A 27,002-nucleotide genomic window follows, 5' to 3' on the forward strand; every position below is an offset into this window, starting at 1 on the left:
TAATACGTTTTGATTAAAAAGCAGCTAATCGATAGTACCCTTCTGATATCTGCACTTTAAAAAAAAGTTCTTCTTTTCGTCATGAAATGAAAGGAAGTGAAACAAGGAGGATAGCCTTAAAATGTCACTCTTGGTTGAGAAAGAAATTTTGTTTCGCAGAAAATTGGAAGGAGTCCAGGAAAATGTGTCGTACTGGGCTAAAAAGTCGTGATGCAGTCACGCATCCTTGAGAGATAGTGATGGTGCAGTATTAAGTTGAAGGTTATTCTTGGAGAGATGAATGATTTGTAAGCGACGACGGAGGAAGCTGGAAGCAAGCCTGAATAATCTGAGAAAAAGAACCGGAAGTCCCTGTTGTGGTATTGGAAAAATCCTAAGTTATTGCATACCGCATCTTACTTAATTTACTGTCCCAGAAAATATGCAATAATTCTGGTACTTTCCTTCTCATGCCTTGTCCAACAGTGACATTTAGTTGCCAGGGCTTTGATAGTAATGCTTGAATTGAATCTTGTCCGTCGGACTCATGATACCGGGTTGCAATGAACGTTCTTGTTATATCTTTGATTTTGTCGATGCCTGAAAATTTGAGTGCTTTGATAATATTATAATCAAAATTATAAGTTTTTGTATTAAGATGCTGTTTAAATAAGGATCAGTATTTTGCAAGTATATAAAAAATTGACAAAATTTATATGATTTGCGCTAAGTGTTCATCTGGTATTAATCAAATTCACATTCCAATAGTGCTAAGAGATGATTCTGATGCTTGTTATTTTATTTTTGCAATGATTATACACTTATAAAGCAGTAGGTACTTCTGACACAAGTTTTTTGTGCATTGAGAACGTCAGTGTGGCTGTTAAAAGACTGAAGTTATACATATATATTCTTTGCATTACCTACTATAGATGCAAATCGTACTGAAGGTGAAGTAGATATTAGTCATTAGTGAATCATTATCTCAGAACTGGTCTCTGGCAAGAGAGAGAGGAAATATGCCTAATTTTAACATCAAGATGTCGGTAACTCCTATAGCATCAGCAAGTCATAAATGGACCGTGAACAATTAAAAAATCTCGTTGCATTTCTATGCCTTAAAGAAGTAACAGTTAAAATGACTACGATAAAATCGATGCATTTTTTTACGGAACAATCATTTATGATGTTAGAATTGATACTTCCCCGGCGAATAATGTGGGTAAACTCTTCTCGGTATTCCCTTTAAGCAAAAAAAAACAAATAAAACGACATTCAGCGGCCCTGAGGATGAGCCCCGAGCTGGAGCATGAATCGTAGGCTAATATGGAGAATTTAACCCGGCGGAAATCCCGAGAAGAATTTACCCACATTATTAATGATGTTTTCTACACTGAATGGAATTAAAATCTCCCGAATTTCCCTCACTTTTGAGCATTTGTGGTTTGCCGATGTGAATGTTTCCCTATCTGAACTTGTTCCCTGCTCGTCGCCCGCAATTTCTACTCGTCGGAGACGTGCTCCCTACGTGGCATTTCCCGGAGGTCTACCTACCAGCCGGCAGGGTGGCTGGCTGCAATCATGGCAATGTGCCCTAGTAGTCCTGTGCCTGCTCTTTGTCGTCGTTCCCAGCCCGTGTGGCCCGCCGTGATGCGCCGGCATCATTGTGTCGGTCTCATCACTCGTCTCTCCTCTCGCCTCCTCCGCATCCCGCCAATGTTACACATCCCGTCTGACCTGCGCGCGTGGAGTTTCCGTCCCCTCAACAGCCTCGCCCCAAAGCTGCAGTCGCCGCCGCCGCTCGACACAAAACAGCGAGGAAATTAATGGATTGCGAAGGGAGAGAATTTCTCTGTATCTGTTTCACACGCGCTCGACGCTCTTCCCACGCGGTGCTCTAAAGGTGCGGTCGTGTATTTTGCGTCGCGAGGTTGTTCAACTGTGGGGAATGATTTCAAATAAATGCTCGACCCTTTTCGTCCGAGGGGAACTGTGCAAAAAGGTTATTTTGGTATTTTCCTCATGAAAGAACTCGCGCCCTTTTCGTAGTGACGAATGTATGGCAGCGAATGGCGCCTAATGCGGGTAGTCTCTTGCATATTGTTCCAGGTTCGTTTGGTTCAACCCGGTGAGAAATTATATTTTTTCGTCTGACTCATTTATTGAAATTCTATACATAAAAAATGGTCACTCAAATCAATTGAGTGGACCCGTGAATGTTTATGAGTGTAACGTGGTGGATTGATCTTTAGTTGTGCAGGCGTCCCAACTCCCCTCGTTTGATTTCCGACTCCCTCTAAAAACCTCCTCGTCATACCAGCCAACCAACCAGACGAACGATAGCCGTTTCATTTTCGCATATCATCCACGTCCCTGGTACCTTTTTGGCGTCTTCTTTACCCTTCGCGACCGATTGAAATGAAAAAGCGTTTGATTCGTACCCGCCGGGCGGTAGGCAGTGGGGTCGGGCGATCGCGGAAATGGGCACGCGGTTTCTCGTCCACTTCGCAAGCGTGGAGGCTCCGTGTGTGCCAACGGCGTAGGTCGAGGTCCTCCCCTCCGGACATCTCTCGCCTCGAAGATGCGCAGAGAATGAGTCTGCGTTAGTGTAACCAGGCGCTAGTTTTTTGAGACAGCCCTCCCCGGGCAATGTCTTCCTCTTACTTCGTCCATCTTGTACCACCTCCTATCGTGATAATCATAAGGTCTTGGAGGTACGTTCTTGATAATGCTGTTTTTTTAAATAATTTTTGAGCCTTAAAAATGTGGAAGATTTTAGGTCTCTAATGAACTTATCCTTGAACACTTAGTTTTTAAAGCAAAAAAAAAACGTACTGAACATAGAGGGTACTATTAAATTGGTAATTTTTCTTTTCGATAATTATGTTTATATCTTCTTAATATCAACAATTGTAATTTAGATTACTCTCCGTTGGAGTGCTGTCCCTACGATAGACGCCTTTGAGAACTATCGCAGTTCTATTAAACTTCTATTAAGTAAAACCCAACAGCCTACCCTGGATCATGAACAGATCTCGGTCTCCACCCTAAATCTGCTCTAAGGATATGGATTTGTGGATTTCGCTTGACACTTGAAAATAAATCGTAAGTAGTGGCAAAATGCAGCCAATATCTGTTTTTGTCGTGGAAAAATTATTTTTCTGTGGAAAAGCTCTCACCTCAAAGAATTTAAATCCGTGGAAAAGATTGTCTAGTTATCTTTCATCGCTCTCCGGAGCTGTGGTCTTAAATGAGCGACTTCATCCGTTTAGCGTCGTATTTAGTAACGTGATACAATCAGAGAAATTTTATAACATTCGATTCGCCTGACTGCGCTATTTAAAAAAATATTATCGCCTCTTTCTTTCCATTGAATGGCAATACTTTGGATCGTATTTCTAAGTTTGTGACCGGTGAATTTGGTATTAATGAGCATAACTTTTTTTTGTATTTTTTGTTTTTTCATTGTTTACTCTTGGGAAAATTGTCTCTCACAAGACGTACTGATATTTCTGCGCCGTTGGCCTTAATACTCTTGTAAGTAATCCATAAAAGCACTTCTATTTTAGTGGAGGTATTTCGGGATTTTCTGAACATTTTTTTATATGAAGGTTCTTTCCTATTTACCTATTTATCCCTGCGGTCACCTCACTTGCACCTATGATATCGAATCTACTAGGGACTTTTCATCGCGACTGGGTGAGTATATTATTGCAATAGCACAGTGATATCGAATATAAGTATGATAAAATAATGTTACCTTCATATTACTTTGAAGAATGCCTGTCCCGTTCTTAGTATTTCACAGAAATGCGTAGGAAAGTAATTTTCACTTTTTTTTGTCTCCCATTGTTAAGTATAGCTGTAGTTTTGAAATCGAGGGAGTATAAAAGGTTAATTTTATCAATAGAAAATAAAAAGTAAATTCAAAAAGTGTAATGTCTTTGCTATCGTTAAAGTTTTCATGCTGATTGCTTTGATTACTTTTATTCGTTTATTGATAGACTTTTCATTTACATGGCTGATCTCCGAATGACGAAAGATTTAGATTTTTATTGTTTTTAATTTATACTTTTTTGTCTTTCAACCTTACTACCAATGCACGTTCTTTAGAGTACATATCCTCTGGAAAATTCCCCCTCCTATCTCCTAACTCACAATTTACCCTTACAAGTGCCGTCGCGTCGACAAGGATATCGGCTGCTAGGACGCCTCGTCTGGCCCGTTGGAGCGTGGAAAGGGGCAGGCAGACCCAGTGGTCACCGCACCCTAGTCCTGCTGGAACCAATCCAAAGAATAGTCTTTCTTCCGATGTTAAAGAGGTGTGCCCTCCCTCCGTCTCTCTCCTCCGCATCCATTCCTCACGAATTGCACATCACGTCTCCTCCCACCGCTGCGCCGTGGGCACCATTCCAGGGGGCTGCCGTACGACACGAGGAATCGAAGTGGGTAGGCCTGCAAGGCGGGGCTGGGGCGAGGGAACTGTGTAAAAAGAGTCGTGTCCGACTTTAAGTATCGGAAAATAGGACGACAATTTTTCTGTAACTTAACGAACATATCCCATCCTTCTTCGCCGGTGTCTACTATTTTTGATCCTCCTCGCGTTTCCCTTCCGGTCTATGGGTTCTGCTCGCTGTCCACGTGTCACGGCACTGACCAGAAGCAGAAATTAAGTCCGATGGAGAATGATTCGTCCTGTTGGGTCGAGTTGGTAGAAATGCGAATGATATGAAGTAAGATCATTTGTTTTAAGGGCGAATGGAATGGGATTTGTTTTATTTATGAAGAATTTAAGTATACCGGGACTAGCCACGGTGATAACTTTTACGGGAGTCACCCGCAAATATCCACAGAGAAAAAATCATTCGCCTTGACCGGGATTCGAACCCGGATCCCTCGATTTCCGGCCGAGTGCTTTAGCCAGTTAAGCTACCGAAGCGTCATTCTTCCCTGTGGGTCCCCAACGGCCACGTTTTTTCGCACTGTTTTATTTATCGTCATAGCACTAGCTGCAAGGAAGTTCAGTGATCCTTTCCGCCAGTATCATGTGTCCTCGGCCTCTAAATGTCATGCTCTCTTTGGAATTATATATTTATCAAGATATGTAAATTAACTTTTCAATTTTTTCCGAATTTTATTGCTCCGCAGCGGATTTTCCCTCATATCTAACGCTTCTAAGGCAAACTTATTCCTCATAAACTCGTCTAATAAAAATGTTATAGGCGTATTATTTTGACCCAAAAATGAATCGGTTATCCCACTTCATGTAGGACTTAATATTACCATGTGTTTGTTGTGGCATATCATCGTCTTTAAAAGGATTTACATGCATACCTTAGAAATATGTAGGCATTGGTGTGTATGATTGTTTTGCTCGTGCCTGAATTGAATTGCTTTAATTGATGGTGCTGTTCATCAATTGTGGGCTGCTTGTAGGAAATGAATTTTAATGATGAAATTCATTTTTCCTTTATAATCATGAAATTTCTAGCTGACTTTTTCCGTCTATTTATACATACCTATGTGAGTAATTTCAAATCGTGATCAAAAATCTATATTAATTTTATTCGTCCTGAAGAATTTTCATCATTTTATACCGAAAGCAAGTTTATTAATAATTCATTTGCTATCGAGTGGTATACTTTTCGAAAAAAAGAACTTCGCGGCACCCCAATATTTCCGGTCATTTAAAAAAATAACAGTCTCAAACGCCTCTCACTTGAATATTTCAAGTGTCGCCAGAGAAGAGCAGATACTCTCTTTCTCACATCCCCCTGCGGTAGGACTAAGCTATCACGACATCGCAGTTTCAAAACGTGTTCGCGGCACCCAGGGTACGTGAGTGGACGTATTTGAGAGCGCTCTCTCGGTCCGCGGTCGACGGGAAAGGGAAGTAGTTCATCCTCGCTAGTCGAGCGGACTAGTCGGCCGAGTGCAATCGTTCTCTTTCCCCGGCGGGGATGCATCGCTCGTCGGGGTGTGCCTCCACTACCACTCGGCCACGTTGAAACATTCGTCCCGTGGGCTCGGATCTCCCCTTTCCTGCTATCTCTTTCCCGTGAGTCCAAGCCTCTCTCGCGCCGAAGTGATGCTTCTTCTCCCCACAGGGTGCGAAAAGGATCTAGTGAGTTGAATGTTTTTTGTGAACCCGACCCATCGGTTTGGTGACTTTTGCGATCGAAAGGAAGGAATCTCTGCGGGTATATCGTGTTGAAGTGCTGAACTTCGTCGTTTATTATTGCCTAGGAAGTTGAAGTCATTAAAGTGCTCCGTTGTAGAGGATGTTGTGATAAAGTGGGTTCCAATGCCGCTTCGCTGAAATGTTCCCTGGTTTGTATAGTTTTGTTCCCGTGTACTTTTATTATGTGAATGGAAATATGTCTAATGTTGATGGCAACTTGACGTGATACTTGCGTTGTGCATTGACGGCAGTAAAGAAAATTTGACCATTATAGCTGCGTGATTTTGCTTCTTCATCTTCCAAGCTTGAATTTTCTGATGACTAGCAGATACGGTCATTTTCTGGAAAAATTCGAATTTGTGGATTTGTACTCCTTGAGTTTTGTTGAATTCCTCCACTTGTTGCGATACAACTATCGAATGTGTAAATATATGGGGAAAATCTGTTAAAATTCTCATTTCCTCGTGTAAAACTAAATTTACTGTTGTGCGGAAAGAAAATGTAACTAGTTCAGCTCAGGAGGTAAATAGCCTGTACAGTAGTGCATACTGTATTTCTTATTGGCTCAGTAATAAGCGTGTTATATTGAATTTGTATTGTTGAAGTTGAAAATTTTGTTTTGGTCTGGTGCTGGAATAGTTTTCTTTGCTGCTGGTGTATTTTGGTGTTGATTAGATCATGGCCGTAATTTATGGCCGAATTCACTACCCTTAATGTCGTTTTGTGCACAAATTTCAACTATAGAAATGTATATGAAATTATTGTTCCATATTAAGAGTGTTTACTTATCTTGAAGATAATTTAATACGTCAAATTACATCCATAGTAATTATTCATTCAAATTGATTGCATTTTCAAAAAGCTCTTGGTCAGCAATTTATTTTTGATGGGTCCTCATCGCTCGTTAACCCACCGTGATTGGAGTTTGCCCATGTATAAATTAAAATTTTCTTTATACTTCATTACATTAAATTTTCTATAAATATTTGGTGGTTTGTCGTGAATTTTATAGGTTGACAGTATTTTATCTTTGGAAGCTATCGTTATAGTTTAGGATCATCCGCCTGTTAGATGCGCATATGCTTTGGGGAGATAGTGGCCCCAGCTATAGGCTTTGATTAATCCGTAGAAGCAGGTCACCTAGGTCATTCCCCTTTATGTTCTTATCATCGTACCGACATATTTTGGAATTCGTAATGAAATTATACCATGCATATAAGGAATTGTCCAGTGATATTCCGTTATCAAATGCATTGTGAGTGGAAAACAGGTCGCAGTATCATTTCCCTCAATTACATTTCCATATCCATCATTGATGAAGCGTTACTACGCAATATGTCGTAGGAATACCAGCAAACCATGTTTTCATTTTTTACTGTTTATCTATTTTATTCGCTTGCGGTTTTATTTGCTTAGTTATTTAATCATTATCAATCGTCGTTATTGTTTTGTAAAGTTATAGAAAGTCTTATAGAAGTTATATTAGTCTTTCTACGTTGAGGTACAAGTTTCCTGCTCCAAGATCTGTATTCAAGGAAAGCTGACTGCTGAAAGTTGCAAATATTGAGCCCAATGACAGCTTTTTTTCTCTGCAATGAGCTTTTCCTCGTTAGTTCGTCATTATTCCTCAATTTTAGTGTCACATTGTTTATTCGTACCACCATTAGTCTGGCATTGCAGTTCGTTTCATGTGCATTTCTCTCTGTTGTGTTTGGCAAGTGGGGTTGTCTGGGAATAAACCCAGTGAACGAGCTCAACCTTACGAGCTATACGCCTAGTTTTCCTTCCTCTTCGTTAATGATCTGCCTTTAATGATGAATTACTTTACTGTGGAACTCAAACTGTTGTTTACTTTTGGCTTTATCGTTCCATTTTGCGGGTGCGAAAAGGTGGTGTCCTAAATTAAAGAAGAGATGGAATAAAATACAAAGAGAGACTCGGGTTCGAAATCAGTAAAAAATCCAGCTATCGTTAATAAAAATTATAAAAAACTTAACAACGAAGTCATCATGGAGAAGATGATATTTTTGTTTTAAATTCTTGTATCACATCGTGCAGTATTTTAGAGTTAGTTGATCTTATTGTTTTTGATAGCATTGAGAGAGCACTTTGTAGTACTTATTTTTTAATTTATTAGTTTTTTTCTCAGTTATTAGCACTTTGGGCTGGAAAATGAAATTACCTGAGATGAATGATAAAGAAAAAATTAAACCCAATCCATGCTTCATAGGAAAAAATGCCTCAAACTGGAATTCGCTGCTTTTTATGTCTCTCAAGTTCATAAAAATATGTCATTGGATCAAATTTTCGACCATTAGTGGGAGTAGTAATAAATGATAAATGGTAAAGCTGTCAGTTGGTCAATCTCATCGTCTGCGTGCTGTGGTATTCACTAAGTCAGTAGTACTGCCAGTTATCTTATCAGTGTCGCCAGGATGAAAGAAACTATTCAAAAGATACGCAACCAGGAGATAACTAGGTAATGTTATAGCAAAATTGTTGCCATGAAAACCAGCGCAAGAATATGTTCCGGCAACTTTGGATATCACTAGACCATAGCACTGAAAATATTCATCTATACATACCTTTCCGCTAGTCACCTCTATCGTTGTGAGGCAGAAGGTGTTAGGTTAGCAGCCGTTTGCCTGTCCAATAATACAAAAAAGGAGGAAATTATTTAATGTGCGCGTTGTGATTCAGTTAACTGCCCGAGTTCATTTCAATATAGCATTCATTAATGTCGGATATTGTTCGTAGGAAAATGATTTTTTTACTTATCCGTTTGGAAAAATATATTTATCTTTTGTATCCGACCTTGAAATAAAGGTGAAGTTCTCAGATGATGTTCTCTGGTCACCCTGAAAGATACCTCTCTGGCGGCTCCCTAACTAATTTTTGTTGACGCTGTGTAACGCTCTCTATTCGTGTTTTTTTTTACGAATCGCGCGGCTTTCCTTTGTATTTTATATAATTTACAGTTTAAATCTTCCTTCGCCGGATCCCATGCATATCCTGACTAGTGATGGAAAAATGCCGGTCAAAATCAATTTTTAATCGAAATGAAAAACTTGACTTTTACACAAAAATCGAAATTTGAACCAAAATATCGATTAATCGAAAAAATAGACGGTCTTTTGAAAACTATACGGTGTGTAAAAAACATGTTTGTTATTCATTTGATAAACACTCAAAATACACATTTGAGTAGTAGGAAAATGCCAAAAAAAATCTTCGACTTATTTGTAGTAAAAATTTACAAATACACGCACATTAAAGTATTGGGGTAACCGCTTGAAACCATTCGGCTCCGCTAAAATTTTAAGAAAGATCAACTGATCATGATGATTTTCTATCGATTTATCGTGATGATTTTCTGTCGATTTATCGATAGAAAATCATCACGATCAGCGTGCATTTCCAATTTTACTGGCCTTTGAGAAAATTCTTCCGCTGGGGACGGATGATTTTATCATAGGCCGGTAGTACGCTGCTGAGTTCATATTAAATGGTCAAGGTGAAAGTTGAAAAATCGAGTTTGAAGGGAAACTCAAAGATCATAGCTCGATTTTCTCGATCGTTGATTAAAACTTCGATAAAATTTCTAAATCTAAATCATTAATCCTGACGAACGACCGCGGGCTATGCTGATGCTGTTACTTTGTGATTGCACCGATATGGGATGCTTGAACATTCCAACGGAGACTGTGAATCCCTCGGAGCCCCTCTCATTCATCGCCCGGCCGTCGACTGTGGTTGAACTCACGCCCTTCCTTTTAGTCCGCCCATAGCCGCAAATACCGCAACCCTTCGGGGGAAGCTGCGCGGGAATAAATGAAAGTGGGGGAAAGTGTCCTGCCGACCAGTCGCGTGAATCACCCCAGTCCGCCCACCTACTGTCTGTAAAAAAAAGCAAGATACTCGAGTTTGAGGAGCTCTAGCGTCCAAACGAAGCAATCGATTTCAATGCAATAAAAAGCACAGGAAAGAGAATTTAGTTCTACGACATATCATGAACTTTAAAAGTTCTTCGGCTAAATAGTATTTCCTGTACTTAATTTTTTCTCAAAAAAGTACCCCTTTTTTGCGCGTAAAATCAAGTTGCCCAACTTTGAGCGCTTGGCATTCCCGTAGTTTTTGCTCCTATAACTTGCAATTTCGATATAAAGAAGCCACATCTATTGCTAGCAATTTGCCGAAAACAAATTGTTTATACCACAAAAATTAACGGAGTTGTTGTAAACAACGCAAACCTCTGCTAACTTCGAAACCAGTGAGTCAATTGAAAATTGATTGGTACTGTTGTCTTCCGTAGAATGTTAGTAATGCAAGCACATATGAAATGTATATTAAATATCAATAATAACGTCAATATCACTTATTATTTATCTGGATGTTTCTATGCGCGTACCGGCAGCTATAAAAGCATTCCTCATTCTGCCTCCAGCTCCTGACCGGAACGGACGCATCCCTTGCGCGCTCCCCAGGGCCACCTGACTACCTGCTCTTGCTACCTGCGCTTGCTGCTGCTTGCTTGGGTCTTGCTGCTTGTGCAATATAGTGCAGTGACATATATTGTCGTAGCTTATTTGTTTATTAGCGTAGGATATTTAAATTAGTCTTAGTTTTAATATAGGGGTGCAATATTAATTGTTAGTTGGTGTGGGTTTTGTGTGTGGTGTGTGCGAGTGAGTGAATATCCTGATTTTGTTTGATCCCGGTTCCTGCGACGTGATTATCGAGTATCTGCTAGTAGTGATAAGTAGAAGACTTACGTATATCTCAAATTTTTCTCTTCCCTTTAGTATTATTTATTGCATAGTTATTTGCACGTTATCTTTATTTGTGTCGCTGCGCCTTTACTAATCTGGTGTTACGGTCGTTAAGTAGAATATATATTTGGCTCCTTGAGATTTAATTTTTCTATCGGAATAGTGTCTTAATATTATTTAAGTAATTTTGTGATAGTTGCCCTCTTTCTTTTACATCAGGTGTGTAATCCTAACTCTTAATTCTTACTATAGGCTAACGATATATATACATATTGTTTTAATATATTTTTTCTGTTATAAAGCTCTTCATATATTATTTGTTTTACCGTTGTTTTGAGGTCTATTTTGACTGTTAGGATTTTTATTGTAATTTTCGTAGCGCAGCACTCTCATTGTGATCTTGAAAACTCTCGTTCCGTTCTCCAGTAGTGGTCATTTTAGCACATATCTCCCCTTGAAACACAGGTAGTTTCTTCCGTCCCTCTTGTTGTTAGTCATTGACTCACCCCTTCACTCCTAGCCCTCTCAAAACAACACCTGCGTCCTTGAAGAGCTAGGCACACCTCCCCCCCTGCTATCAATCCCTTTTGCTAATCCGTTTCTTCCACTTTCGGTTAACTCGAGTGACTATTTAGAGGGTAGGAGGTTGACCTTTTTCTTCTTCAGTTATTTTCCATTGCATTTTCGAGTGCGGTTTTGATATTTTTGCCTTGTTAGCGTTTTTCATGTGTTAGGATATACTTTCACCAAACGCATTGCAACTGATCACACTTTTATCTCAAGGACTCATATACTCTTTTTACTTATTTATCCAAAGTCTATTAATACTTATTTATTTAAAGTCTATTTACGCGTATTTATATATTGTTGTTAGTACTTTTATTACTTATTTACCCTTATTTATACATTTTTGTTAGTGTATCACCCTTTTATAGCTTTGCTCTTTCGTGGGGATCATATTGCGGGGAATTTATATTTTAGCTAGTTAGTTTCGTCTTTGCTCTCTTGTTGATTATTATCGTTAATCTATTTGTCCCACGTTAAGTTATATCATAATTTCGTTAATTAGTCTTCTTTGGAACTATATAGTTTTCTAGTTTTAAACCCATTAATCGATTTAATCCATATCCAGGTAACTACATTCCCTTATTTACGTTTAAAAAGAGACAAGTTAGTAAGTTTATCGGTTTGTTTTACTCTCTTTCAAATATCTATTAAGCGTAAATATCTATTAAAAAGAGACAAGCTAGTAAGTTTATCGGTTTGTTTTACTCTCTCAAATATCTATTAAGCGTATCTCCCGTCAGGTAAGCTTTTCTGAAATCCAAAGTTGCGATAGTGATAGGATGCCTTCGAATAGGTCACCCGTTGCCGGAGTTGAAAACGCCGGTGAATGCGAGGCTCTCGGAGACCGCATTACCGCGTTGGAGACGATGGTGCGGGAACTTCGGGCCCAGTTTGAAAGGGTGGCTGATACCGCTGAGGGGAATGGTCCGAGGGGTGGTTCTTCGAAAGGTCGCCGTGCCACAGGGGCTGCACGGGTTCGCCCGATTGCAAATAGCGGCTGGTCGATCGAGAGCCTTCCTCGAGGTCCATCTCTCGATGACGGGGTCACGTCACCCCGTAAATCTGAGTTTTGGAGGGTCGTGTCTCGGAGGGACGGTGGTAGTGTCACTCTAAGACGGGGTTTGGGGGATGCTGAGGCAAATCCCGTCCCCGTCTCGAACAGGTACCAGTTGCTGTCGGATGGAAACTCCGAGGTGCCTGACGTGCCTACTCCTACCCCGAAACCGGCACCTAGGAAGGGGCGTCAGAGTGGGAAGGGGGGGATCATAGTGTTAGGGAGTAGCAATGTCCGTCGTGTGATGGTCCCGTTACGGGAGAGGGCAGACCGCGAGGGTGTAAGCGACCGTGTAACGTCATGGTGCATCCCTGGTGGCGGTGTTCCTCAGGTGACGCAGGCGGTTGGTGCGGCGGTACGGGGCACGAAGTGCTCCAGACTGCGGGTCGTGGCTCATGTCGGCGTCAATGATGCCACCTTCCGTGGATCTGAGGAAATTCTAGATTCCCTCCGGGATCTGAATTCCGAAGTGAAGCGGGTGGGTGGGACCATTGGAGTCGGCATTGAGCTTTCGATTTGTAGTCTTGTCCCGAGGATCGATCGTGGTTCTCTGGTTTGGAGCCGAGTGGAAGGCATAAACCAGAGGCTGCGTCGTTTCTGCACGGACATCGGAGCCTCCTTCGTGGACCTTAGGCCGGCAATCCGATCGTGTCGGATCCCTCTGAACCGTTCGGGAGTCCATTACACGGCCGAGTCGGCTAGTCGTGTAGCGAGTAGCATATTTGAGCACTGTAGGTCTTTTTTAGAGTAAAGAGTAGGGCAGAGTGTAGATATATTAGTGGGTTGAAAAATAAAGGGGTAAGTTCAAAACTTTTCACAGACAAAGATTCTTCCAGAAATGAGAATAGAGAAGTAGAGAGAAAAATCAGCGTTTCAGGTATTACATTTAAGCACGAGAAGCGTCAGTCGAGCAACACGTTCAAAGGCAGTCAAGGCTCAAGTCATTTTGATAGTGTGTCAATAAGACATGCATTTCCATTTATCAGCGGTATAGAGCCTGTGAATAGTCTATTCGACAAAAGCAAATCAGAATTATTCCCGAATCGCAATATTACTACTTCCGAAGTTTTAATCGTGGCTGTGGTTAATTGCCGTAGTTTAAGAAATAAGATTCCCGAATTCCACCATTTAATTCATAGTACGAAGTGTAACGTCATTTTTGGAACAGAAAGTTGGCTAACAGATGATGATTCAGACAATGAGATCTTCCCAAAATCGTTCACTGTTTATCGGAAAGATAGAATTAATCGAGTTGGGGGCGGAGTTTTTATAGCTGTAAAGAATTCAATCGTCAGCCAAGCGATAACCGTAACTGAGACCAGCGTTGAATCTGTGTGGTGTTTAATTAAATGTCCAAAATTCAAAACTATTTTATTATGTTCGTATTACAGACCACCTAACTCAGATATAACGTCAATGTTGGATTTTCAAAATCAAATAAACAGCGTAGCATCCAAGTATACTGAAAGAAACTTGATTGTGGGTGGAGATTTCAACGTACCTTCTATAGATTGGGAGACTTATAGCTTCATTCCTGGTGGGAGGGATAAAGTGATCTGCGAGGCTTTATTACACACTTTCACATCTAATTCATTGTTTCAAATAGCATCCGCACCAAACAGAGGAGAAAATATTCTTGATTTATTAGCGACAAATATACCACATCAGGTAATAAACGTTGGCACTGTCGAAGGAATAAGTGATCATAGGGTAGTAACTGCAAAGTTTTCTCTAAATACCGCTGTAAACTTTAAAAAAGAGCGTAAAGTTTTCATTTTTAAAAGAGCTGATTTTGATGGGTTTAAGAGTCATATGAAAAATGCTTTCCCCAAGTTTCAAGAATCAGTATTAAAGTTAAATGTAGAGAATACTTGGAAAGCTTTTCTTTCGCTCGTAACATCGGGAATAAATAGCTACATCCCTAGTAAAATAGTAAAAGAAGGCAGCGAACCGAGATGGTACGACGCGGAAGTGAGAAAATCATTGAGGCGACAGAGAGCGTGTCATGCTAAAATGAAAAAAGTCAGCACGGATTTATCCGCTAATGAACGCGAGCTAATAATTAAAAAATATAGGATGACTAAAGCCGCCACGAAGGAAGCGTTCAGGAATGCGTTCACGAATTTTAAAAGAAAAACACTAGTAGAGCAGTTACAGGATAACCCAAAAGCATTTTGGTCATATGTTAGGGAAGTTCAAGGTAAACGATCTACCGTATGTTCGCTGAGAAACGACAATGGAGATGTGTTGACAAGCAGTTACGATAAAGCCAATTTATTAAATTCCTACTTTAAGAGCGTGTTCACGGAGCCTCCCGAAAACTCACCCGAGACCGATGACAATCCCTGTCTACATAAGATGCCAGCTATTGACATTAGTACGCTCGGAATAGAAAATATATTGAAATCGCTTAGTCCAAATAAATCACCTGGTCCAGACGAAATCCCTTCTCGCGTATATAAAGAACTAGCCTCAGAACTTGCCCCCTACTTGCAGTTAATATTCAGTAAATCCATCAAGCAACACGAAGTACCTAATGACTGGAAAATCGCTAATGTAACGCCTATATTTAAAAGTGGAGACAAGGAACAGCCATCTAATTACAGGCCGATATCTTTAACGTCCATCTCTTGCAAAGTCCTTGAACACATCGTAGTCAGCTTGGTAATGAAACACCTAGACGCGCAAAACTTATTAATGGGAAATCAACATGGATTCAGGAAAATCAGATCGTGCGAAACTCAGTTAGCGCTTTTCGCCCACGATATTTTAGTCTCCGGGGAAGACAACATTCCAGTAGACGCGATTTTTCTTGATTTCAAAAAGGCATTTGATAAAGTACCCCACGGAAAGTTAATAATAAAACTGAAATCTTATGGTCTAGACGAAGATGTCATTTCCTGGATTAGAGAATTTTTGAGCGACCGCGTCCAAAGAGTAGTATTAGACGGTGCAGTCTCCAATGAGGTTAGAGTCACTTCTGGCGTTCCTCAGGGTAGTGTCATTGGCCCACTCCTATTCCTACTTTATATAAACGACATTGGCGAAGTAGTGCAGAGTAAGTTACGATTATTTGCAGACGACGCTGTAGTTTACAGAGAAATTCGTTGCAGCAAAGATATAGATGAACTAACGAATGACCTTGCTGCTATCCAAGCTTGGTGCGATGCTTGGCAGTTAGAATTAAATTTGGAAAAATGCGTCGTAATGAATTTCTGGAAGAAGAATAACTCCCTACAGCGTAACTATGTCATTCGGGGCACGCAGTTAAAGGCAGTTGAATCTGTGAAATATCTAGGGGTTAGACTCAATAATGATCTATCGTGGAATAAACATATTCGAGAAATAACCGGTCAAGCTAATCGTAAAATGGGTTTTGTTAAAAGAATATTAGGAAAGTGCGACGACAAAGTGAGAGAAATTAGCTACTTTTCCCTCGTTAGACCACATTTGGAATACGCTGCCAGTGTTTGGGACCCTCATGAAAAAGGCTTAATAACAGAGTTAGAACGCGTGCAAAGAAGAGCTGCCAGGTATGTGAAAGGTCGTTACGATAGTCTTGTTAGTGTAACTGACCTCTTACATAAACTCGGATGGGAATCTCTGTCGGACCGTAGATTGAAAAATAGACTAAACCTTTTAGATAAATTCAAGAGCAGTGTCTTTTCTGACGAAGTTAACCATATCTTGCGGACGCCAACGTACTACGGAAGATCAGATCATATAAATAAAATAAGAGAGATAGATTGCAGAACAGACAGATTCCGAATGTCATTTTTTCCACGATCAATAAGAGATTATAACGGCAGCAATAGAACGCGTAAATAGATTGCATGACTTGTAGTGTAGCCTACTAACCTATGTAAAACTTACTGCATGTTTCTGAATTTGTATTCTATATTCTATTTCTAACAGCATATAGTAGTATAGTTTGTTATTATACGGGACGTTTCTTGGACGGTGTGGTGTGCATGTGGGAGTCCAAATGCATGCTGCATGCTGGTGATTGATCACCCCCTGCCAAACACCCTAGAGGTGGCTCGCAGGGTAATTTGTAGATGTAGATGTAGATGCAGCTCCGTCGTGGGAGGGGTAGGCGAAAAGAGACGCGTGGTTGCCACCGACTCAGCAGAGGGCGCGCTTCCTTTAAATGACGGACTCGCACGATGAAAGTATCGTTGTTGCACCCTTCAGGTAAACTTAAGGTCAGGTTGGGCTGAGCTTTCATCAAAATGCTTGCATCAAAAAGACAATCAGACACAGTTTGATACACAGGATACTTTTTGTCCGTACTTTTTTCTGCTTCGCAGCGAAAAAAGCAAATTCCACTCAATACCATTTGGCCTTCCGTTTCCGAAAAACCCGTTCTTGGACGCATGATTTACCGAGGGAATCTGCACTAACAATAGTCGAATCATCCCTAAAGGTAAACGTTTTAAACCAACCAGCGAATGATTCATTAACTGCTAGGGTACTGTGAGTCACGATGCGTTATGTGGCAACTGCGCACGACTTCGAGAGACTTTCTCTTTTCTGTTGCATTGTTTAGGCTATTCCCGTCAGGCAGAGTGAAGGCGACAACAAGAGCTAAAAACAAAAATAAATATAAAAAGATATTGAATATACTGCTGACATTTAACGTGTATGATCTACGTACATACATTACTAACATTCTACGGAAGACAACAGTACCAATCAATTTTCAATTGACTCACTGGTTTCGAAGTTAGCAGAGGTTTGCGTTGTTTACAACAACTCCGTTATTTTTTATGGTATAAACGATTTGTTTTCGGTAAACTGCTAGTAATAGATGTGGCTTCTTTATATCATAATTGCAAGTTATAGGAACAAAAACTACGGGAATGCCAAGCGCTCAAAGTTGGGCAACTTGATTTTACGCGCAAAAAACGGGTACTTTTTTGAGAAAAAATTAAGTACAGGAAATACTATTTAGCCGAAGAATTTTTAAAGTACATGAAATAACGTAGAACTAAATTCTCTTTCGTATGCTTTTTATTGCATTGGAATCGATTTCTTCATTTAGACGCTAGAGCTCCTCAAACTCGAGTATCTTGCTTTTTTTTACAGACAGTAGTCCTCGATCCTCCTATCTCCCTAGCCCGCCCTCTCTCTCGCAAACACAAATAGACTCCGATTGCCGCCCTTTTCCTTCTATTCGCTCGAGCCCCTATTATTCTCAACCTGTTGGGACGGACTCTTCGTCTACGAGAATGATGTGGTGGTGGTGGGCGATGATGCAGCGATCCTACTTATAAACTGGGGTGGAAAAGTTGATGGTCGTGATGCGTTGGTGCTGCTCTGCTCCCGATCGTTCGATTTTTGGATCATGCGCCCTGATTGTTCTGTAGATATTCACCTCTCAGCAGTTGGGGGTACCGTAGGGCCCTTCGGTCATCATCGCAGGCCACGATCTTGCGCAATTACAATTAGCGTAAGCCCACGTGCGGCTAGGCCTATTTTAAAAGCGCTAATGTTACTTTCAATATCTATACTGTATATTTACTTTACTCGCGGTATAACTCTGTATGTATAACAGTTTCGGTGGCCGGTATTGAGTGGACCTGCACGTAATAATTGCCGTTTTACGGTGCGTGCCTTTCCTTACATGAGTGATGAGGAAGTCATCTTTGAGTGTGAGAAGGAATCGGATATTTTTCTACTCCGTCTTATATTATTATTCGTAAATATTATTTACTTTTGGGGTAACTATTGGTTCGTTATAAGAAAGGGGGTGTGGAAGAATAGTGTAATTACCAGAAGGCTTTCATATACCTCCATAAATGAATGAGATGATCATATAATAACTTCTTACATTAGTTACATAATTAAGTGATGAATATATATTGATTATTACTTATAAATTTGATTCTTATCCACAGTAATAATAATTCTTGCTGTTGTTTAATAATTAAGTAGTTGGGGAATTTAATTTAATTATAGATAGGGGAATAATTGCAAACAGAAGGGGAGAAATAAGGATTTTCATGTCCTTAAGGGCTTCCAATAGTTTGGAAAAAAATAAAGCAGGAGTGATTGTCAACTAAATGGACCTCTAATGATGGACTATGAATGTTATTTCTGGTATGAATTTTGCATGACTTCTAGTTAATTATTATCCATTTGGACGGATTACTGCCCCCTTTCTTGCGCTATTTTTCCTATACACTCATTATTTGCAACAATACTACTTATTGAGGTGACGTTGATGGCGGAGTTTTTGTCCATGTAAAAGTATTGTATTTTACCCTTTTGCTGTATATGGTGAATTTGTGCTATCATTTTTCCAGTTTTTATGGGTATGGTATTTCCCATCATCATTTGTGCACTTTTTCTTCATCTAAAAGCTCATAATCATGAAAGGCCATTTTGGTAAAAGGATTTTGACCAAAGAGACTTCATTTTTCTCTCTCCACCAGAGTGCAATCAGATATCTCTCTGTCCTTACCATGTTGCAAATTCATTAACTATTTCATTCAAATAATATTTATCTCAAAAGGAAAGTAGTGATAATTTTGAAAAGCACTCTATCTTAAATAATTTGATTTATTTAGTGAACTAGGTCATATTCAAGTCTTTTTGGAGACCTTAAAGTCCCTTTAACATATTAAATTAATTGATTGAAAATTTTATTTAAAGGAGTGTTTTTGCTATTTTCATTTGTGAATGACAGGTATTGCATCTTGGATTAATATTTATGAATTATTTTCCTCACAGGGTTTATAGAGGTGCTTTCCTGAGGGACTAGTAAAATCTATTCTTCCCTCTTGGCTGGTTCCGAAGAGGGAAACATGGCTGACCGACGGGTAATGGCAGGGAGTGGCAATGAAGGGGTGGTGGCTGATGCTGGTGGTGGAGGGCTTTCAAAGGAGGTGCTGGCATTGGCCTCTGAGGTCTTTGATCGATTTTGTGCAGCTAATACCCTAAGAACAATCCTCTCTCTGCATCGCCATCTCTGTGATCTCCTCCGCATCAAACCCACCAATTTCCCACAGTTTTATCCAAAAATAAGGGTAAGTCATAGAAACCATCATTATGGCAATTTATTTGTTTTAGTTTAGTTCTAAAAATGGTACAAATTGAAAAAATTAAAAAAATTTAAATTTATTTTTCACATAAATACTAGTGTGCTTTAAGGATTTGTGAAGACACTTCTGTGTTACAATTGGAAAAATTCATAGTTAATTATGATTTATAGAATACTTTCTGTAAGAGTTCAATTTTTGGACTTCGTATGTGTTAATGTGATTTTGCTACCTTCATTACTATGACTTTCAAAATGAAAGCAATGAATTGTCCAAGTTAGTGAACACAATCCGAGTTTAATTTTTGGGTAAAAATATTGCTCAAATAGAACATAAGTCAATTTTTTTTCCCTTTTGAATTATCTGGATGCCATGTGGCCTAAAAGTATTCTTTCGTATGTCTAAATTCTCAATCTATGTGGCTACAATTTCCATCTAGATACTTTCTTTACTAGATGTTACTTTATCCTTTGGTTCTCATGAGTTTATTTACTTCTTCATTTGAATTCTCAATATCAAATTTCGAGTTTCTAATGCATTTTAGAACTCCTCTGATGCAGTAGTCGATATTTTGTCTTATGATATCAGTTTTTTTTATTTTAAGTGTATGTAATTATAAATTTGGAGAAGTGTGTTAATTTGAGTCACCACCACTATATTTGATGCTTAAAGTATGTAGTAAAAATGATTGTTTGAAGTTTCCAAGTGGCATGATATTTCTATTTTTAAGGTATTTTCTAATTTTTCATTTTCTCCTTTTAGGGAAGATTAAGATCATGGAAGGCAGAGGCCATCTGGGCAAAATTTGACAAACGAGCATCTCATAAGTGCTATTCCCGCGGAAGAATGTGTCCAAATACTAGGGTGTTCATAATTGGTGCTGGCCCTTGTGGTTTGCGAACTGCCATTGAAGCTCAGCTGTTAGGTGCCAAAGTGGTGGTTGTAGAGAAGCGCGATCGAATATCTCGAAACAATGTGCTTCATCTATGGCCATTTGTTATCCATGATCTCCGAGCATTGGGAGCAAAGAAATTCTTCGGAAAATTCTGTGCTGGTTCCATAGACCATATTAGTAAGTACTAAAACTCATGGTAAAGCTATTTCTTCTCAAAGTGGTGTATGAAATTGTCTTAAAAGAAAATAGCTTGAGATTGAGCTTGAAAATTTGATAGATCTGGGTTCAAATTGGAGTTGAGCCAAATGGTTTTTGAAGATGAATTTCATCTTTACAGTTTTTAACTATTTTATCCTTTTTAGTGCATATTGTTTCCTCAGATATCTTTGCATTACTAATTATTAAAATTTTTAATGAATTAATAAAAGACTAAGTATTTACTTAGTCTTTTTGCCTCATTGTGGAATATGTTTAATATAATTATGTGTATAATATGCAGTGCAATTGAACATGCTTTCTGCTATACATTCTTCTATAGTCCCAATTATTTTTCCTATATTTTTCAGTTTATTGAGAAATATCTTCTTGTTTTTTTTTTTAATCCAATTTCAGAAAATTTGGAAAATCATTGCCGAATGCAAAGTACACCTTTTAATGTTATACAATTACCCATTATTATTGTAATTGGTTTAATATATTGCATTTTTTACAGGTATTCGTCAGCTTCAGTGTATTTTATTAAAATGTGCACTACTTCTGGGAGTAGAAATACATGAAGGTATTAGTTTTGAAGGCCTGCGACCTCCTCCCGAGGACCAATCTGACCGTGAGTGCTTTCCATGTTTGTAGAATTAGCATTTCACAATTTGTGTATGCTGAAGACGAGAAAATTTAGTTATAGCAGTGGAATATGTGGATTCAAAATTGTTTCTCAATAAAATGCTAATAATTTGTTGTTAGTTAATGAAGAAATATTTAATTTTCGTTATTATGTGATCTTTTTGTGTGCATATTAGTCACTTTTGTGTCAAGATAAATTCTCCTTAATTATACCTTAGTTTACAAATTTTAACCAATGAAGGAATGATTGAATATCTTGAAGGAATTGGATGGAGAGCAGAGGTGCTACCAGCTGACCATCCTGTTGCTCAGTATGAATTTGACGTGCTTGTTGGTGCTGATGGCAAGAGGAATACCCTTGAAGGTGAATTATTTCCTCTGGCTTAGATTTAAAAATAAACAAAAATAGGTTCTAAATTTTAGAGTCTGTTATTAATGTGTAAAAAAAACTTTGGAATTTACTTATGTATTGTATCTTCTGTTGCTAGTTTGTGACGAATTAGTAGAGCTCAGAAAAATAGGGAAATTCTGAGAAAAAGCCAATATTTCGAAAAATTGCTAATCAGGTCATATTCATTATAAAAGACTTCAAAAGTCCCATTTCATTACTTTGTAAGTTATCATAAGGACTTCTGGAGGATAATGCTGATGATATTGTCAAAAATTATTTGTACTTTGAAATATTCTCCAGTTGGTGACTAATTTTTTGTAAAATAATTTGGTAACAATTATTATTACTGTTACCTCCCTGTCTGATATTAATTAATTTGTGCCGTGAATAAATTAATGTTAATTAAATGATTCCATCCTTTTATTTCTTAATTGAGGAGATTCTAAAGATCACCAAAAAGAAAAACATAAGTGTGTAGGCTCCCACAACTAAACAATCGTGATTGTGCACTTGTGCAGAATGACCTAGGAAAATTGTAGCTGGTTAAAATATTGGAATGGTTAAGCCTTCCAAATTCAGTACCATCAACTATGTGAACAAATTATTTAGGAATAAGAGGATATTTCTGGGAAAATTATTAAACATGCTAACCATAGCACCTGAGGAATCTTTAAATTTACTCCTAGGAATTGAAAAAGGTGTTATCTTGTGAGTGTTTGAATACAAAAATGGATAAAAATATTCCATTCTGTCATATCTCAATAACAGAAATTCAGTTTTAAGAGTATAATGAAGCACTATGGTGGCGTATATTTTGATTTAATTGGCAGTAAGCTGCTGAAATCTCTAAAGTACATGGAGTAAAATGCCGTTCTTAGCTTGATTAGATATGCAATTGATTGCAGTTGGAAGCTATTTTTCAATTGTTATCAAACAATAATGCATGAAAGGGACAGACATACAGTGCTAAACTCTAATGCCTGAAACAACATTATTCGGATTTTTTAAGAATGCATGCAGCTTAGGAGATATGTGGAACTGTGGTTTAAAAGGCTAATTTTGAATAATGCCTTGCAATATTGGCAAACAGCTAGTCCTAAAAAACTTTATTTTCTGTAAAAAATTTCTCAAATAAAAGAAATTACAGAATATTCTAGTCAACAACATTGGGGAAGACTGACTGTTTTGAACCCCGTAAGTCATAAAACTATTACCACACCATATTAATTAGTCACTGCACCAAATTTTTATGAACTTAAATGATGTATCAGCTCAGTTAAGCTATGTTTATGTCAATAATGGTAATGCAGGTTGAATGGAAATATGGTCCGTGTTATATTTATAGAAGTAACATTTTCATACTATCTTCAAAGCACTGAAGGAACAAGTGACTTTGTACGCAGTCACGCGCACGGGTGCAAAGTTAAATACACCAAAGGATGAAGTTCGCCGTGAAAAAATATTTGACTTAGCCGGGATTCGAACCCGGATCTCCCGATTGCCGGTCAGGCGTGCTACCAGTTACACCACCAAGCCATCTTCTCAGAGCGAACTTCGGGATGGGTTTTACCGAACAAGATGTTGACGTCACAAGTCCACACTGTGGCACATGTGGCGAGGGTCGTGCTTACTAAGCCACTGTCGGGGAGAAAAACCCTTATTTTCCGCTGGTCTGCGGCGACGATTTTCAAAGCACTGAAGGAACAAGTGACTTTGTACGCAGTCACGCGCACGGGTGCAAAGTTAAATACACCAAAGGATGAAGTTCGCCGTGAAAAAATATTTGACTTAGCCGGGATTCGAACCCGGATCTCCCGATTGCCGGTCAGGCGTGCTACCAGTTACACCACCAAGCCATCTTCTCAGAGCGAACTTCGGGATGGGTTTTACCGAACAAGATGTTGACGTCACAAGTCCACACTGTGGCACATGTGGCGAGGGTCGTGCTTACTAAGGGTTTTTCTCCCCGACAGTGGCTTAGTAAGCACGACCCTCGCCACATGTGCCACAGTGTGGACTTGTGACGTCAACATCTTGTTCGGTAAAACCCATCCCGAAGTTCGCTCTGAGAAGATGGCTTGGTGGTGTAACTGGTAGCACGCCTGACCGGCAATCGGGAGATCCGGGTTCGAATCCCGGCTAAGTCAAATATTTTTTCACGGCGAACTTCATCCTTTGGTGTATTTAACTTTGCACCCGTGCGCGTGACTGCGTACAAAGTCACTTGTTCCTTCAGTGCTTTGAAAATCGTCGCCGCAGACCAGCGGAAAATAAGGGTTTTACTCCCCGACAGTGGCTTAGTAAGCACGACCCTCGCCACATGTGCCACAGTGTGGACTTGTGACGTCAACATCTTGTTCGGTAAAACCCATCCCGAAGTTCGCTCTGAGAAGATGGCTTGGTGGTGTAACTGGTAGCACGCCTGACCGGCAATTGGGAGATCCGGGTTCGAATCCCGGCTAAGTCAAATATTTTTTCACGGCGAACTTCATCCTTTGGTGTATTTTCATACTATGGTTATAACAGTATTGTGGATCACAAAATTCTGTCAATCTACTGATTAGCCATGATTACCTTTCTTATTCTAGAAGTTGATAAATATTTTACAAAAAAAATACTTTTATAGTTTTATCCTTTTAGAATCATGAAATTAAAATATTAGTGCCCATTTTCATTTCCATCAGATTCATTCTTGGTTTTAACTCTTCGCCATGTACCTAGTGAATGTTTATGATGATAAGAGTATTGAAGCATTGAAATTGGTTTTCTTTATTATCAGTAACCCAATGTCTCAAAAAATTTAATTTAAAATTGACCTCAATTTTTTTCAGGCTTTAAAAGAAAGGAATTCAGGGGGAAACTTGCAATAGCAATCACAGTGAATTTCATCAATAAGCACACTGAAGCGGAAGCCAGAGTGCAGGAAATCTCTGGAGTTGCTTTTATTTTTCGGCAAAAGTTTTTCCAAGAGATGAGGGCATCTACAGGAATAGACCTGGAAAACATTGTGTATTACAAGGATGAGACTCATTACTTCGTTATGACAGCAAAGAAGCAAAGTCTACTCGCAAAAGGAGTAATTCTCCAGGTTTGTTTGTCATAATTTCTATATATTGCTTGCAACTTTGGTATCAGTTAAATATCAATGGCATACTGTCTTATTTCTACAATTTTTACTCTGAATACCCGATTCATATCATGCATGTACGTTAGGGTGGTCCTTATTTTTAAAGTTTTCGAATTTCTTTTAGGATGCCCCCCAGATTTGTTCCATCTGGTTAGAAAGTAATTTGTGAAAATTATTTTTGCAATTGGATACCAGGAACACATGCCATATCACATTTAAAGTTTGGAAATTTTGGTATTTTTGGGTGCTTTTCAAACATAATTAAAGATGATGCCACTCTCGGGTTATTCCATCACTTTTCTGTTTTTTACAATAACTCATTGGACATTTGTAGAGGATCACCTCAAATATCTTTTACTTCTGCCCTTTGGTGCTCGGGATATCGCACCAAGAGTGAGCACATGCCACCCAAGGCAGACGTTTTGGGTGGCACACAAGTTGCATATGCTTAATATTTGTTGATCATTGTCACCCGTCATAAAACCATAAAATTCTTTTGATAAACTTTATCATCAATATAACCTTAAATGCTATTGATTTCATGAATTAATTGTGACCTGTAATTACTTTTTTTATTCAGGATTATGCCAACACAGCTAAATTACTATCTCCTGAAAATGTGGACAGGGAAGCTCTATTAAGTTATGCACGTGAAGCTGCTAATTTTGCCACTGAAGGAAAACTCCCTCACCTAGAGCCAGCTATTAACCACCATAATCAGCCTGATGTGGCAATGTTTGACTTCACTTCACTTTATGCTGCTGAAAATGCTAGTCGTGTGGTTGAGAGGCGAGGCCATCGGCTACTCATGCTTCTTGTTGGAGACTCCCTGACTGAAGTGAGTACTTGTATGCCTATAAATTTTTAATCATTAATAGGAAAAGGAAGCCAATAAAATACTGATATTTTCAAAGCTGTTTTTATTGACTGGAGATGGCTGAAATATACTTGGATGAGTGTACATCGTTAACCTGACAAGATCCTGACTTTTTCCAATGGCTTTTGAATTATCCTTCTTCATTAATAATCTCTCAAATCAAATACCTGCTCCTCTTTTATTTTTGATAGAGAGGTTCTCATCTCTATTTTTTATCCAGCAGTTCCTCCTCCTCGAGTTGATAGTTATCAGTTGTATTCATTATTTTTATTGCATACTTTTGTGCTGCTATTACTATTATTTCAACTTCTGAAAATCTGTTTTTTTGTTTTATTTTAATCAAAGCCAAATACTGAAAATTTTATCTTCCTTTGAAATTCATCTCATTTTCCTGAGAATAATGATTACTGCTCTGAGGCAGCCCTGTTCACTGTGGGGAAAATATTTTCTTCATTTGTCTCTCCTTTTTCATGACTCATGAGCAGTAATATAACAATTTTTTCAACAGCCATTTTGGCCTACTGGTTCAGGCTGTGCTCGTGGCTTCTTGAGTTCAATGAATGCATGCTGGGCCATGAGATCATGGGGACAGCTGGGTCCAGCCTCAATTCAGCTACCCACCACCCCTACTCTACGAATGATTGAGTCTGGAGATGAGCATGTTACCAATGGAGATGGAAACAAGGAGAATGAAGAGGGTGGGATTGTTACCACTCCAACTAATAAAACCCCTAAGAGGTGAGTTTCTCCTCAATGGATGATAGCTATATTGTTGAAGTTTGGGTCATTGTCAATAATGCCCCTCCATTTGATTTTTTCTTTTCATCCCTGGGGAATTATTGTACAAATTGTTGAATAATTATTAGTTGTTAACGAATTAAATTTGAATTAGCATAGCCAAAAACACTGCCTCTGAAATAAGTTAGGTAGTTATTTATGTAAAAATACAGTGGAAGCTCAGTTTAACAAGAGTTCATAATCTCCAGGAAATCACTCACTGTATTGAGCTCTTGTTATATCCGACGGCAAAGCACGAAGCCCCTCTATGCCCATGTTCATCTAAACTTATCAATTATAGAGGCAGTTATAGAGGGACTTGGTTCCGTGAGCATGAGGCGTAATTTCTCTCACGTGTGTTTTATTTTTATTTTCATTTACAGATCAGAAGATTTAATTTGTTTCCTCCCATTTCTCCATTCACTAATGGGATACCTTCAACATATGCATCCATTTCGTAAAAAAATTTGGTTTAAAAGGAGGGCCGGCCTTAGGGCGGGGC

The 27,002-nt window shown here is 39.0% G+C and overlaps 1 protein-coding gene and 3 non-coding genes across 9 annotated transcripts in view; 2 read left to right on the top strand and 2 right to left on the bottom strand.

Moving 5' to 3' along the window:
- Window positions 1-27,002, top strand: part of LOC124159309 (F-actin-monooxygenase MICAL3) — a 241,657-nt gene that overhangs the window by 155,745 nt on the left and 58,910 nt on the right. For 5 of the 6 annotated variants that reach the window (XM_046535044.1, XM_046535049.1, XM_046535050.1 and 2 more), the window contains 7 exons: window positions 19,286-19,581; window positions 20,356-20,665; window positions 21,201-21,314; window positions 21,591-21,692; window positions 24,551-24,807; window positions 25,427-25,684; window positions 26,232-26,461. In XM_046535044.1, coding sequence (XP_046391000.1) covers window positions 19,360-19,581; window positions 20,356-20,665; window positions 21,201-21,314; window positions 21,591-21,692; window positions 24,551-24,807; window positions 25,427-25,684; window positions 26,232-26,461 — 1,493 coding nt within the window. In that variant the 5' untranslated portion in view covers window positions 19,286-19,359. Of the gene's footprint in view, window positions 1-5,905; window positions 6,310-19,285; window positions 19,582-20,355; window positions 20,666-21,200; window positions 21,315-21,590; window positions 21,693-24,550; window positions 24,808-25,426; window positions 25,685-26,231; window positions 26,462-27,002 lie in introns of those variants that run through there. The other variant, XM_046535046.1, reaches the window with a different exon arrangement.
- On the bottom strand, window positions 23,184-23,255 carry Trnaa-ggc. Its single transcript has one exon. It is a non-coding gene; the product is annotated as a tRNA-Ala (tRNA).
- Trnaa-ggc lies at window positions 23,504-23,575 on the bottom strand. Its single transcript has one exon. It is a non-coding gene; the product is annotated as a tRNA-Ala (tRNA).
- Window positions 23,795-23,866, top strand: Trnaa-ggc. Its single transcript has one exon. It is a non-coding gene; the product is annotated as a tRNA-Ala (tRNA).

The sequence above is a fragment of the Ischnura elegans genome, chromosome 5 (assembly GCF_921293095.1).
Source record: "Ischnura elegans chromosome 5, ioIscEleg1.1, whole genome shotgun sequence".
NCBI lineage: Eukaryota > Metazoa > Arthropoda > Insecta > Odonata > Coenagrionidae > Ischnura > Ischnura elegans.